Source organism: Lathyrus oleraceus, chromosome 4, assembly GCF_024323335.1.
Source record: "Lathyrus oleraceus cultivar Zhongwan6 chromosome 4, CAAS_Psat_ZW6_1.0, whole genome shotgun sequence".
NCBI classification, from domain to species: domain Eukaryota; kingdom Viridiplantae; phylum Streptophyta; class Magnoliopsida; order Fabales; family Fabaceae; genus Lathyrus; species Lathyrus oleraceus.
The window spans coordinates 282633107-282645595 of NC_066582.1; the positions used below are offsets into that span (position 1 = coordinate 282633107).

Here is a 12489-nt window from a genome sequence, read left to right on the forward strand (position 1 = left end):
GGACTCGGTAGAAGTAATAGGCGCGAATATATGATTTAACTATGTTTTGGATTTAGTTTCCAAATCTATGTTTTACAGTTTTGGCACGAGAGTGTAGGATAAAACAATGTTCAGTCCGATAGCGCGAGAGTGTGAGGAAGGAACCGGATAGTGGGAACTAGGCATCGATCCTAAAAATAGCGAGAGAGCTTTAGGCATCGTTTAGGATCTCATTTACTTTCAAAATACGCTTTCTAATTAGAACGGGCGAGCGAGAGAAAAACCCTGTGGTTAGGAGGTGTGATCTTTGTCGATAGCGCGAGAGTGTGAGACAGGACCTTTAAGTCGATATTTTCTACATAACGCAATATAATCATATTTAGTGCCCAATTTCTACTTAAGCCCTGAGGAACACGGAATCCATATTTTGGACTCGGTTTTATCATAACTTTTAAACTGTTAGAAATTAGTATTTTCATTCCTATTCATAACCTTATAACCTTTAGCCTTAGCTTTGCACTGCAACAATAGATAACATTAGCTTGACCATTAGTCTCTGTGGGTTCGATAATCTTTTAAAACTACACGATATTTTGTGCACTTGCAGTCAGCGATCAAGTTTTTGGCGCCGCTGCCGGGGACTAATTAGTCAATATTATGATTCCTTTATTGTGAAGTATAGACTAAGGGAACAAAATTTTCTTTTTCTTTGTTGATTGTATGCCAGACCCTCGCTCTCAAAGCAAGGAGTTAGAGCAACCAGGTGACGATATCGAGCGTTATATTAATTTAAAACGCCGAATCAACAATTTCGTATTAAATACGATCTTCTAGACCCTATTATCCCAATTTCAGAACTAGAACAAAAGATGGCCGAAAGACCACAAAACTGACCATTGAAGTATTATCCTATTCCATCGCAAGAAGAACCACATAATAGCATTGCTTCCCCTGCCATCAATCAAAACAATTTCGAGTTGAAACCTTCACTATTATCAGCCGTTCAACAAAACCAATTTTCAGGTAGTCCTACAGACGATCCTAACTTACATTTGTTAGTGTTTGTGCGGTACGCAGACACAGTGAAAGTAAATGGTGTCAGTCAAGAAACGATTAGACTACGTCTTTTCCCTTTTTCATTAAGAGATAGAGCTAGAGCTTGGCTCTAGTCTCTACCTTCAAACTCAGTAACCAAATGGGATGAATTGAAGAAAGTCTTCTTAGCCCGATATTTTCCACCAAGCAAAACAGCTAGGCTAAGAGCTCAAATCAACGGATTTAAGCAAAAAGACAACGAATCTCTTATCGACGCTTGGGAAAGATACAAGGACATGATGAGACTTTGTCCACATCATGGACTTGAAGAATGGCTGATTATCCATACTTTATATAATGGTCTGTTGTATAACACTAAGATGAATTTAAGCGCTGTCGCTGGCGGTGCTCTAATGGACAAACCATATGATGAAGCGTATGAACTCATAGAGAACATGGCTCAAAATCATTTCCAATGGGGAGGAGAACGTGATATTGTAGAAAAACCAACCCCAAAAGGCGAAATGTACGAAGTTAATGGCATAGACCGCATCAATGCTAATATGGATGCGCTTACTCAAAAGATTGAAAGTTTGTCCATAACACCAGCAACCGTCTTAGCTGCCATAACACCAAACTATGAATTATGTGGAACCCCTGGGCACACTAATGTTGATTGTCAGTTATTGGCTGGTGTTTCCACCGACCAAATAAACTATGCTCAAGAAAACCCATATTCAAACACTTACAATCCTGGCTGGAGACACCATCCGAATTTTTCCTATAAAAGTAACAATGCTTTGTTTCCACCAAGCCGAGCACCTGCTATTCCACCTAGCTATCAGAAAGGAGCCTCAGTTGCTCCACAAGAACCTAGAAAGTCACTTTTGGAGATCATGATGGAGAACTTCATAAATGCCCAAGCTCAACAAAATAAAGAGTTTGCAAACCAAAATTCTCATACGAGTGAACTAGTGAAACAATTGTCAAATAAGTTTGATGCTATGGATACCCATAACAAAATGTTAGAAACCCAGATCTTCCAAGTAGCCCAATAACAAGCCGCAGTAGCAGCCCCAGCTGGAGCATTTCCTAGTCGACCACAACCAAACCCAAAAGACCACGCTAACTATATCACACTTCGAAATGGAAAAGAACTAGATGAACCAGTTGACCCCATAATCCAAAATCTGACTATGTATCAAAATTCTGGTAAGGGATCCGAAAAGGTAAACGAACCAACCAATGATGGAAAAGAAGACGAAAGCGGAGAAGCAAAAGATAAAGAACCATCTTATGTGCCTCTGCCGCCATACAAACCACCTGTACCTTATCTCCAAAGACTTGTTAAATCCAAAAATGAAGGATAATTCAAGAAATTTGTAGAACTTCTGAAGCAACTTAACATCACTATACCATTTACAGAAGTAATTACGCAAATGCCTTCATATGCTAAATTACTTAAATAGATTCTATCCAACAAGAAAAAGCTTGAGGATGACGAAACTGTTATGCTTACTTCCGAGTATAGCGCTATTATTCAAAATAACATGCCTCCTAAACTGAAAGACCCTGGTAGCTTTTCCATACCTTGTGTAATCGGAAATTTTATCATACACAAAGCTCTATGCAATTTAGGAGCCAGTGTTAGTTGAATTCCCTTATCCACATGTGAAAAACTCAATCTAGGAGAATTAAGACCAACAAAGATGTCTCTACAACTAGATGACCGTTCCATTAAATTTCTCGTAGGTATGCTAAAGAACGTTCTCGTTCGTATAGAACAATTCTATATTCCTACCAAATTTGTAATAATGGATATAAAGGAGGATTCCAATATCCCTATTATTTTAGGAAGACCCTTTTTAGCCACAGTCGGAGCCATCATAGACGTGAAGAAAGGAAGGCTAACATTCGAAGTCGGAGAAGAAAAAGTTGAATTTCTCTTAGCTAAATTCCTACAAGCACCAACTATAGACGAATCATGTTGTTCTTAGACGTCATCGACGAATGTGTGAAATAAATGGAGAAGGAACCATTTAAGTATACTAAAGTACTGAAGATTCCAACACCTCCTATATTCGATGACAGTGTGAGAGAATGTCGAGCACTAACCCTAAATTTAATGCCATGCCCCGAGAAACCCTCAATAGAACTCAAAACACTACCCAAAGATCTAAGGTATAAATTCCTAGATATCGAGCTTGAAGGACCAGTTATAGTTAATGCTGACTTAGGACAAATAGAAACCTAAAAGTTACCCCATGTCTTAAGAAAGTATCCAGCATCTCTAGGTTATAACTTCTCCGACCTAAAAGGAATAAGTCCCTTTATATATATTCATCGCATTATTTTAGAGGAGGACTGTAAAACCTCTAGAGAGCATCAGAGAAGAGTAAATCCTATCTTGAGTGATGTAGTAAAAAAGGAGGTACAAAAGCTATTAGAAGCAGGAATTGGGTCAGCCCGATACATGTCGTTTCAAAAAAGGGAGGTGTTACCGTTGTTAGTAATGAGAAGGGAGAATCCGTTGCAAAAAGAACTCAAACCAGATGGATAATGTGCATAGACTATATAATATTAAATAAATCCACTCGTAAAGATCACTTTCCATTACCTTTTATTGACCAAATGCTTGAACGACTGGCTAAACATTCTCACTTCTGCTATTTAGACGAATACTCAGGATTCTTTCAAATTCCTATCCATCCCGATGACCAAGAAGAGACTACTTTCACATGTCGTTATGGTAGATTTTCCTACCGACGAATGTCGTTTGGACTGTGTAATGCCCCTGTAACATTTCAGAGATGCATGATGTTAATCTTCGCTGATTTTATAGACAACATAATGGAAGTATTCATGGATGACTTCTCTATTTATGGGCAAAGCTTTGAAGGATGTCTTTCGAACCTAGAAATGGTACTTGAGAGATGTGTTAAGGTAAATCTCGTATTAAATTGGGAAAAATGCCATTTCATGGTCCGACAAGGAATCATACTTGGACATGTCGTAGCTAATCAAGAAATTGAGGTGGATAAAGCAAAAATCGAAATTTTAGAACATCTTCAACCTCCTAAAATCGTTAGAGAAATTCAAAGTTTCTTAGGACACACCGGTTTCTACCGACGATTCATTAAGGACGTCTCTAAGATAACAAAACCACTAACGAGCTTATTAATGAAAGATGTTGAATTCATATTCGACGATGAATGCTTAAAAGCATTTGAACATCTGAAAAATGCTCTTATTACCGCACCCATTATGAAACCACCTGATTGGAGTAAGCCATTTGAGATAATGTGTGATGCTAGTGATTTTGCCATTGGTGCTGTCTTAGGACAAAGAGAAGATAAAAAGATTCATGCTATTTATTATGCAAGCAGAACCCTAGACGATGCGTAGATGAACTATGCCACCACAAAAAAAGAACTCCTAGCTGTTGTATTCGCTTTAGATAAATTTTGGTACTACTTAGTAGGAGCAGACATAAATGTCTATACCGACCGCGCCACAATTAGGTACCTGTTAAGTAAGAAGGATGCTAAACCGAGACTTTTAAGATAGATCCTACCCTTACAAGAATTCTATCTAGGAATCAGAGATAAGAAAGGCACCGAGAACATAGTAGCAGATCATGTCTCTAGTATTGAGGATCTAAGACCCAAATGAGTGCCCATCAATAATGATTTTCCGTATAATCGACTTCCATCCCAATTGGAAAACGAAAGTGAGACGATTGAATGCTCTTTAATGTATAATGACACAGATACTAATGAAGTTGTGGAATCTATTTGCACCAAGTCCATCTTGGCATGGTATGCTGACTTTGTCAACTACTTAGCCTTTAAAGTGCTTCCACCATACTTAACATACCGGCAAAAGAAGAAATTTCTCCACGATCTTAAACATTATTATTGGGATGAACCACTTCTTTTCAAGAGAGGCGTCAATGGAATTTTCCGTCGATGTGTCCCCGAATCGGAAGTACATGATATCATATCCCACTGCCACTCTGCATCATATGGAGGACACACAAGCACCTCGAAGACTTGTGCGAAGATATTACAATCTGGCCTCTTTTGGCCTAATCTATGGAAAGATGTCCACATCACGATCAAGAATTGTGACTGGTGCCAATGCACTAGAAATATCTCTAGACACGATGAGATGCCACTAAAAGGTATCTTAGAGTTAGAAGTCTTCGATGTATGGGGTATAGATTTCATGGGTCATTTCCCATCTTCTTTTGTTAACAAATACATATCCGTTGCAGTTGATTGCGTATCAAAATGGATCGAGGCGGTAGCCTTTCCCACTAACGATGCATGAATGGTAATTAAACTTTTCAAGAATCAAATCTTCCCTAGATTTGGTGTACCAAGACTCGTGATCAGCGACGGAGGATCTCACTTCATTTCAAAAATCTTTGAAAGATTGTTGTTAAAATATGGAGTCCGACATCGGGTAGCAACGCCATATCACCCTAAAACAAGTGGGTAAGTTGAAGTCTCCAATAGAGAAATAAAACAAATTTTGGAGAAAACCATTGCAACTTCTAGGAAAGATTGGTGTGTAAAACTTCATGAAGCTTTATGGTCTTATAGGACAACTTACAAAACCCCGATGGGAATAACACCATTCAAACTAGTTTATGGTAAATCATGTCACCTGCATGTGGAACTCGAGCATAAATCTTATTGGACCATCAAGACCCTTAACATGAATTACACAGCTGTAAGTGAGAAATGAATTTTGGATATTCATGAACTAGAAGAACTTAGACTAGATGCCTATGAGAATTCCCATATTTATAAGGAAAGAACCAAATAGTGGCATGACAAATGAATTACAAGGCGAGAATTCAATAAGGGTGACGTAGTCCTTCTCTTTAATTCTCAACTCAAATTATTTCCAGGAAAACTTCGTTCTAGATGGTCTGACCCTTTTAAGGTCACGAGAGTTTTCCAAAGTGGAGATGTGAAAATAAGAGGTAAAACCAATGAACTATTCATTGTAAATGGGAAGATACTTAAGCACTACCACAATGTAGAGAATAAGGATTTCTGCAAGAGCTACAAGTTAGAAGAGTTTCCCGCTCTCTCGAAAGATTAGCACCGTACCAAATTGATGTCGAGCTCCCGACATTAAACGAAGCGCTACGTGGAAGGCAAGTCAAGACCTTTAATCTTTATCTTTTCTTTTTAGTTATTTTTATTTTTATTTTTATTCTATGTTTATTATTATTATTATTACTAACTATTCCAACACTTCCATGCGGTACCTTTTACTAATAGTATGACCTTTGTTTACTTCCTAGCTAACATAGCTTAGGATAGCTTATCACTAACTTAGGAGTATGGAGCTTGTTGAAAATATGGAGGTTATATTTAGGAGCAAAAATAAGAGGCACCGTTTTGACATGTTAGCTCAGAGGGAAATGGAACTTTCTATATATCTTGATGGATTGACCCTGACCACCATAGGATTAAGAGACAATGTTATGTATCTTCTCAACCAAGTTGGTTGGGATAGTTTTGCTATGAGGAAGAGGTATAGCCAATACCGTATGCTCACCCTTGAATTCCTGAGTTCCCTTTATTATGACCCTAATAGAGGAATAGGATTTGGTAGAGGCCTGGCTACATTTAGGCTTTTCGGAACCAAGTATTGTTTCACCCACCGTGAGATTGTTGAGTTACTAGGATTTCCTAGTGGCCCTGATGCATACACCATTTCCCCTGATGATGCCTTTACAGATATTGACCTTGACTTTTTCTAGGGAACCATAACCGGAAATTATCATCTTGAACCTCACACCATGTTTTCCACAAACATATACAACCCTGCCATACACTACTTTCATAAAGTTCTGGCCCGTACCCTGTTCGGTAAGGAAGATAACATCACCGCTATTTCTAGGGACGAACTTTTTATCCTATATTGTGCTTCCCAAGGGAGACCAGTGAATGTTGTTGCCTTTATGTTAGAAAATCTAGACAAGATCGCCCGAGAAACCCACGATACTATTATCAGTGGTGGGTTAATAACCATGATTGTTGATGCTCTAGGCTTGAGATACCCGCTTAACCGCTTACATGCTTTCGGAGGTATTCGTCCCATGCACCTAGAGTTTTGTTTCACCTGAGGCATCACTCCCAATTTAGGACCGACGGAGTTTGAGTTATTGATTGATAACGAAGTAGTCCGGAACTTTACACTGCCAAACCATGAGAAAACTAATGTCTACAATCGTGATAACTGGTTTTATAACTTAGAGGGCCAAAGTGAGTCTCCTACACCTCCTGATAGCCCTCAGCACTATGAAAACCCAGAAGCCATTTTCCTTGATGCTAATTCACACGCCTTTAGTGCACATCATGTTATTCCTCATGATGATTTCGGCACTGCTATACATGCTCTGCAATCTGAAGTTGATTTCATCAGAGGAGAAGTCAATTCTCTTTGAGTGGATCTCCTCGGATTTATGGATGTTGTTAATGAGCAGTTCGATCATGTTTTCCAGCAAGTTCATTCCTTGCAACACTCTCTTGGACCGAAGTGATAACTAGTATTGATCGATTGTACTAGAGTTTACGTATTTTCTAGTTTAGTATTTTAATTGTCACCGGTATTTTTCCCTTTGTTGTAAATTTTCAGTTTGTGTTTACTTTACAGTCGATATATCGATGTGAACATGTGTTACTCATACCTTTAATTAATGTACTTTCCATTTCAGTGAATAATTTTATTTAATCACTTATTTTGTTCGTTCTTGAAAATTTCATGCTTCTTTATTACAGCTATTAATTTTAATTAACTGTTTTATAGCCTTAATAGGACTTACCCGCAATAATCTTTAGAAAAATCTAAAAAATTGCATATTTTAGGTTAATGGCGTTCTCCATTAGCTTCGAATTTAAAAGGCCCGACAATTTAGGTGAATGGCGTTTTCCATTTGCCTAATGGAGATTGCCATATCAGGAAAATAGACTGCTTCCCTCTCTTTTCTTCTCCCTCCCGCGCGTTTTTCAAAACCCTTCATTCAAATCCCTTGAACTTCCTACTCTAAACATTTATAACTCCAACCCTTCAACTCCCAACTATCCACTTCTTCCAAATCATTATAAAATCCCTAACATCCACTTCCCAAGTCCACAAATCCTCTCCTCTTATGTTTCTATCTTTACAAAACCCATAACCTCTTCTTCAAATTTCTCTTTCCCTTTGTTCAACATGCCTCCAAGAGCAGTTAGACCAAGAAGATATATTAACTATCTGGGAATCAAGTTCGCCAATGGAATTGATGGAGAAAATCAAAGGAGCGGATACCACAAACTTTTCCAGAGGGACGTCTTAGCGACGAGGTGCCCCGATGATGCTGCCCTTCGTGCTTTGGGTTTACTCGAATACATCAAATAAGGGATTGATCAACCTAAGTCGATGAAACCCTAGGAGGAGCATGATAACTATCATGATTTGAACAAGAATGAAAGTACAATTGTAAAGGATGATCATCAAATCAATAACCTTCTAGGATACATTATTAATCCCACTTTCAGGTACTTTTGTAGAGAGAAAAGTGGTAAGAACATTTGTTGTCAATAGGTTTTGTGGCACGTTTTGCATTTATTCCAACTTTCGTTCGAGAGTTCCTTGTGGAATGCATGTGCATCCTACGTCAAATTTGTATGGTGAGGTAATATCATTTCAATTTTCACTTTGTAAGTAAGTTCTTTCTTTTACTTGTTTATTTTTCAAAGGTATATGATATAGTGTGTGTATGATGCATGTTATGAGTGTTCATTTCCATAAGTTTCAATTGATAACCATGGTGTGTTTTAATTTATGTGTTTATCATGAACTCATCTTAATATCTTCACATGTAATCTATACTGGTAATATTTTATACTTACTCCAAAGAGTTCAAGTTTATGTCGATGATATCATATTTGGTTCTACTAACCTACAACTTGTCAAGGAGTTTTCTAAGCTTATGCATGGTGAGTTTAAGATGAGTCTCATGGGGGAGTTGAATTACTTCCTTAGTCTTCAAATCAAGTAACTCAACGAAGGAACATTCGTGTGTCAAACAAAATATTACAATGAATTACTAAAGAGATTTGGTATGGAAGATGAAAAATCAATTGACACTCCAATGCCTACAAATGGAAACTTGGAAAGAAATGAAAATGGCAAGGATGTTGATGTCAATAAGTATAGAGGTATGACTGGTTATCTTTTATATCTTACTGCATCTAGGTCAGATATTATGTTTAGCATGTGTATGTGTGCTTGTTATCAACCGACTGCTAAGGAATCACATTTAAAAGACGTAAAGCGCATTCTTATATACCTTCATGGTACATTGAAGTATGAGCTTTGGTATTCCAAGGGAAGCGATTGTAATTTGGTTGGTTTTATCGATTCCGATTTTTCTAGTTGCAAATCGGATAGAAATAGTACAAGTGGAACTTGCCACATGTTTTCAAACTACTTAGTAAGTTGGCATAGCAAGAAACAAGTTTTCGTTGCTTTGTTAACTTTTGGGGAGGAATACATAGCAGTTGGTAATTGTTGCGCTCAAATTTTGTGGCTTAAACAAAAACTACTTGATTTTGATATTAAACTACATTGTATTCCTATTATGTGCGACAACACTAGTGTTATTAATCTAACTAAAACATAGGTGTTATATTCTCGCACTAAACATATTAATATATGTCACCATTTCCTACGTAACCATTTTGAAAAAGGAGAGGTCGTATTTGAGCATGTTGATAGCAAAAATCAACTTGCAGATATCTTTACAAAACCTCTTGCGACTGAACCATTTTTCAACATTCGAAGGGAATTGGAGATAATTGATATCTCAAATCTTGCCTAAATAGGATTTGTTGCATGTACTTTATATACGTTTTCTCTAACTTTCCTTGGAAGTTCAATCACATATGAGTGCATCCTTCATCAATCCATAAGTAAGGTAATATTGTTTCATTTTCCCTCTTTGAAAGTAAGCCTTTTACTTTTTGCATGTTATCTATATTTTAAATGCTTGATATTCTTGATGTATAAACTAAATCATGAATGTTAACTTCCAAAATATTCAATTGATATATTTCAATTCATATGCTTATAGTTACTTCATGTTATTTTTCTTCCATACTTGAAATATGTTCTTGGTGTATAAGCATGTTATCTATTCCGACATGAAATATGTTTAAACATGTTATAATGTCAACAAAATTCTTGTAGTGTGTCATCGTTATGACAACATCTATATTTTTGGTTTGAGTGGTGATAAATCTATATATCTCCTTGCTAGAGCACATATGTATGTGTCGCAACCTGAAAAAAGGAATGCGAAAAAACAACCGGCGAAAAAGGAAAATGACAGAAGAGTCGCCACCGTGCGTTATTTATCCCAAAGGAGGGAAAGGAAACGCTCGAAGTAAACATGGCAAACGGAAAGGAAAAGACAAGGTCTCGCAACCAAATCTTGGGTTCGGGAACCGATTATGCGAAGGGAAGGTATTAGCACCCCTACGCATCCGTAGTACTCTACGGGATCCACTCTTATTGTTCTTGTCTAAAGGGTGCGGGCTTATCTAATGTACTATTTACTGAAAGAGGGGTCAAATGAAAATGACTCGCACGGATGTCGCATCCACTGCATACGTATCTCATCTGAATATGAGAATCAGAGTCTTCGTAGTTCGGCTACCTATGGGTTAAAGAGGAGTGTGATCGCTAAGACATCGCGTCTTATGCCTACGTATCTCATCTGGAATGAGAATCAGAGCAAGCCGTAGTTCGGCTAATTAGGGGTTAAGGGTTGTGTTTTTAGATGAACGACGTTACTACACAATCTACCGAATGCTCGACCTTTGGAGACTTACTCGCCTGTAGTAGAAGGAGTTAACGTGTTCTTAAGAGAAGAAAAATCAATGAGTTTGTTTGTGTTTTAGGAATGCTCATGCGAAAAGGAAGTCCTAGACGAAGGAACCGTGCTACCTTAATTGACATGCAAACGAGAGACTATATGAAGCCTAGCAACCCTATGGGGAGACGATCACACCATACACAACAAACATGCATAAAGTAAACAGCCAACAAGGGGGCTCAAACATACATGGGTAGGGCTTTAGTCAAGAGGGTTCATATCAACCTCGACAAACAAGCCATGGAAAGGTAATCAAATGGGCTCTTAACCACTGACACTGAACGTCAGGGTGAGCAGATCAGAAGGGTAATGAGGATAAGACCTCATAGCTCTTAACCCTGGACAGGGTGAGCTCATGACAAAAAGTGGGGATTCAGAAAGGTGGAACCCTCTCCACTGACCGACCGGACAAAAGATCTTGGGCTTTGGTTCTAAAGCATCGACACGTAGTGCGAGCATAAAGAACGACACACTGAATAACGGGGGATTGACTACTAATCCCTTTTATCCGTCAATTTCCTCTTCGGGGAGGTCTTTAGCACTGGTGCCTCTTCTTGGAGGTCTTTGGGCACAAAAGTAAACAAACAAAAGAAAACATTGCCTCCTGTTGAGGTCTTCCAGCTAAGAAAATGGTAAAATGCGGGAAAGATAAAGGGATCGAGAGATCTACCCCACGGATAAAGATTCGAAGTAACAGAAACTAAAGGAACGAGAAACCCGGAGATCTCTCAAGCTAGCACCATCAAGGAAAACAAATCAGCAAAGCAATCAGAATAAATCTCCAAATGGTATCCCACAAATAAAGTGGAATACCAAGCAAGAGATCTCTTCAAGAGTCATGTGAGCCCTCACAAAAACTCAACAAACAAGTTAGAGAAACAAAATAGGGTGCAATCAAGGGTTGCACCAAACAAAAAAGACATAACCACCACAGTGTCCGGTAAACGGCGCACGGATGCAAGAGAAAGCATGTCATAACAAACATCTGATAGATTAGGGCAAACTAAAAAAACGACTACTGTCACGCTCACTACTGCTTCGCCTAGCGAGGTGCTAGCGAAGCTTCTCCGTAGGCTCACCCAGCGATGGGCTAGCGAATGTCTGCGGGTTTTGGGTTCTTCCTTAATAACAGTCCGATTTCAGCAACCCCAAACCCTGATTGGAGAGATCGAACGAAATTGAATTGATAGAGGTGATCTCGTGCAAATGAGTCTTTTCTCTTCAGTGTCCGGAGGCTGTTCTGAATTCTGTTAGCTCTTCTTCTTCTCTAGGATTTTATTCCAAGGAAATCACAGAGTGTTTTCAGCTTTCGCCAATTCTCCAGCTCTGTTCTCTGTGGTTTTTCTCTGTGTGTTTGTTCTACTGAAGTTTTAGAATTTATAACTTGATTTTCGTGGCTTTGTGGGCTCAAATGAGAGGTCCAAGTCCAAGATTCTGCTGTTATATTTTTTCAAAAACGCGTGCACTTCGCCTAACGAAGAATTTGCTCGCCTAGCGAGCATGATAGTTCAGATTCGCTAAGCGAACCATGC

The 12489-nt window shown here is 38.4% G+C and overlaps 2 protein-coding genes and 1 non-coding gene across 3 annotated transcripts; 2 read left to right on the forward strand and 1 right to left on the reverse strand.

The window, feature by feature from the left end:
* Positions 1 to 1232: 1232 nt before the first annotated feature.
* LOC127077388 (small nucleolar RNA R71) lies at positions 1233 to 1339 on the reverse strand. Its single transcript, XR_007787205.1, has one exon. It is a non-coding gene; the product is annotated as a small nucleolar RNA R71 (small nucleolar RNA).
* Positions 1340 to 2210: 871 nt separating this feature from the next.
* LOC127137121 (uncharacterized) lies at positions 2211 to 3011 on the forward strand. Its single transcript, XM_051063606.1, has 3 exons — positions 2211 to 2339; positions 2484 to 2589; positions 2767 to 3011. Exons 1-3 carry the CDS (start codon positions 2211 to 2213, stop codon positions 3009 to 3011), a joined length of 480 nt encoding a protein of 159 aa, XP_050919563.1.
* A 6131-nt stretch (positions 3012 to 9142) lies between these two features.
* Positions 9143 to 9703, forward strand: LOC127137122 (secreted RxLR effector protein 161-like). The gene has a single exon (XM_051063607.1). It carries the CDS (start codon positions 9143 to 9145, stop codon positions 9701 to 9703), a length of 561 nt encoding a protein of 186 aa, XP_050919564.1.
* The last annotated feature ends 2786 nt before the right edge of the window (positions 9704 to 12489 follow it).

Bases quoted from the DNA above. Each gene is read 5' to 3' on its own strand.
- LOC127137121 (XM_051063606.1), top strand. From the start codon at position 2,211: ATGTATCAAAATTCTGGTAAGGGATCCGAAAAGGTAAACGAACCAACC. The intron at 2,340-2,483 runs GTACCTTATCTC...TTACTTAAATAG, and splicing joins TGCCGCCATACAAACCACCT to ATTCTATCCAACAAGAAAAA. The intron at 2,590-2,766 runs GTAGCTTTTCCA...AATTTCTCGTAG, and splicing joins TCCTAAACTGAAAGACCCTG to GTATGCTAAAGAACGTTCTC.
- LOC127137122 (XM_051063607.1), top strand. From the start codon at position 9,143: ATGGAAGATGAAAAATCAATTGACACTCCAATGCCTACAAATGGAAAC.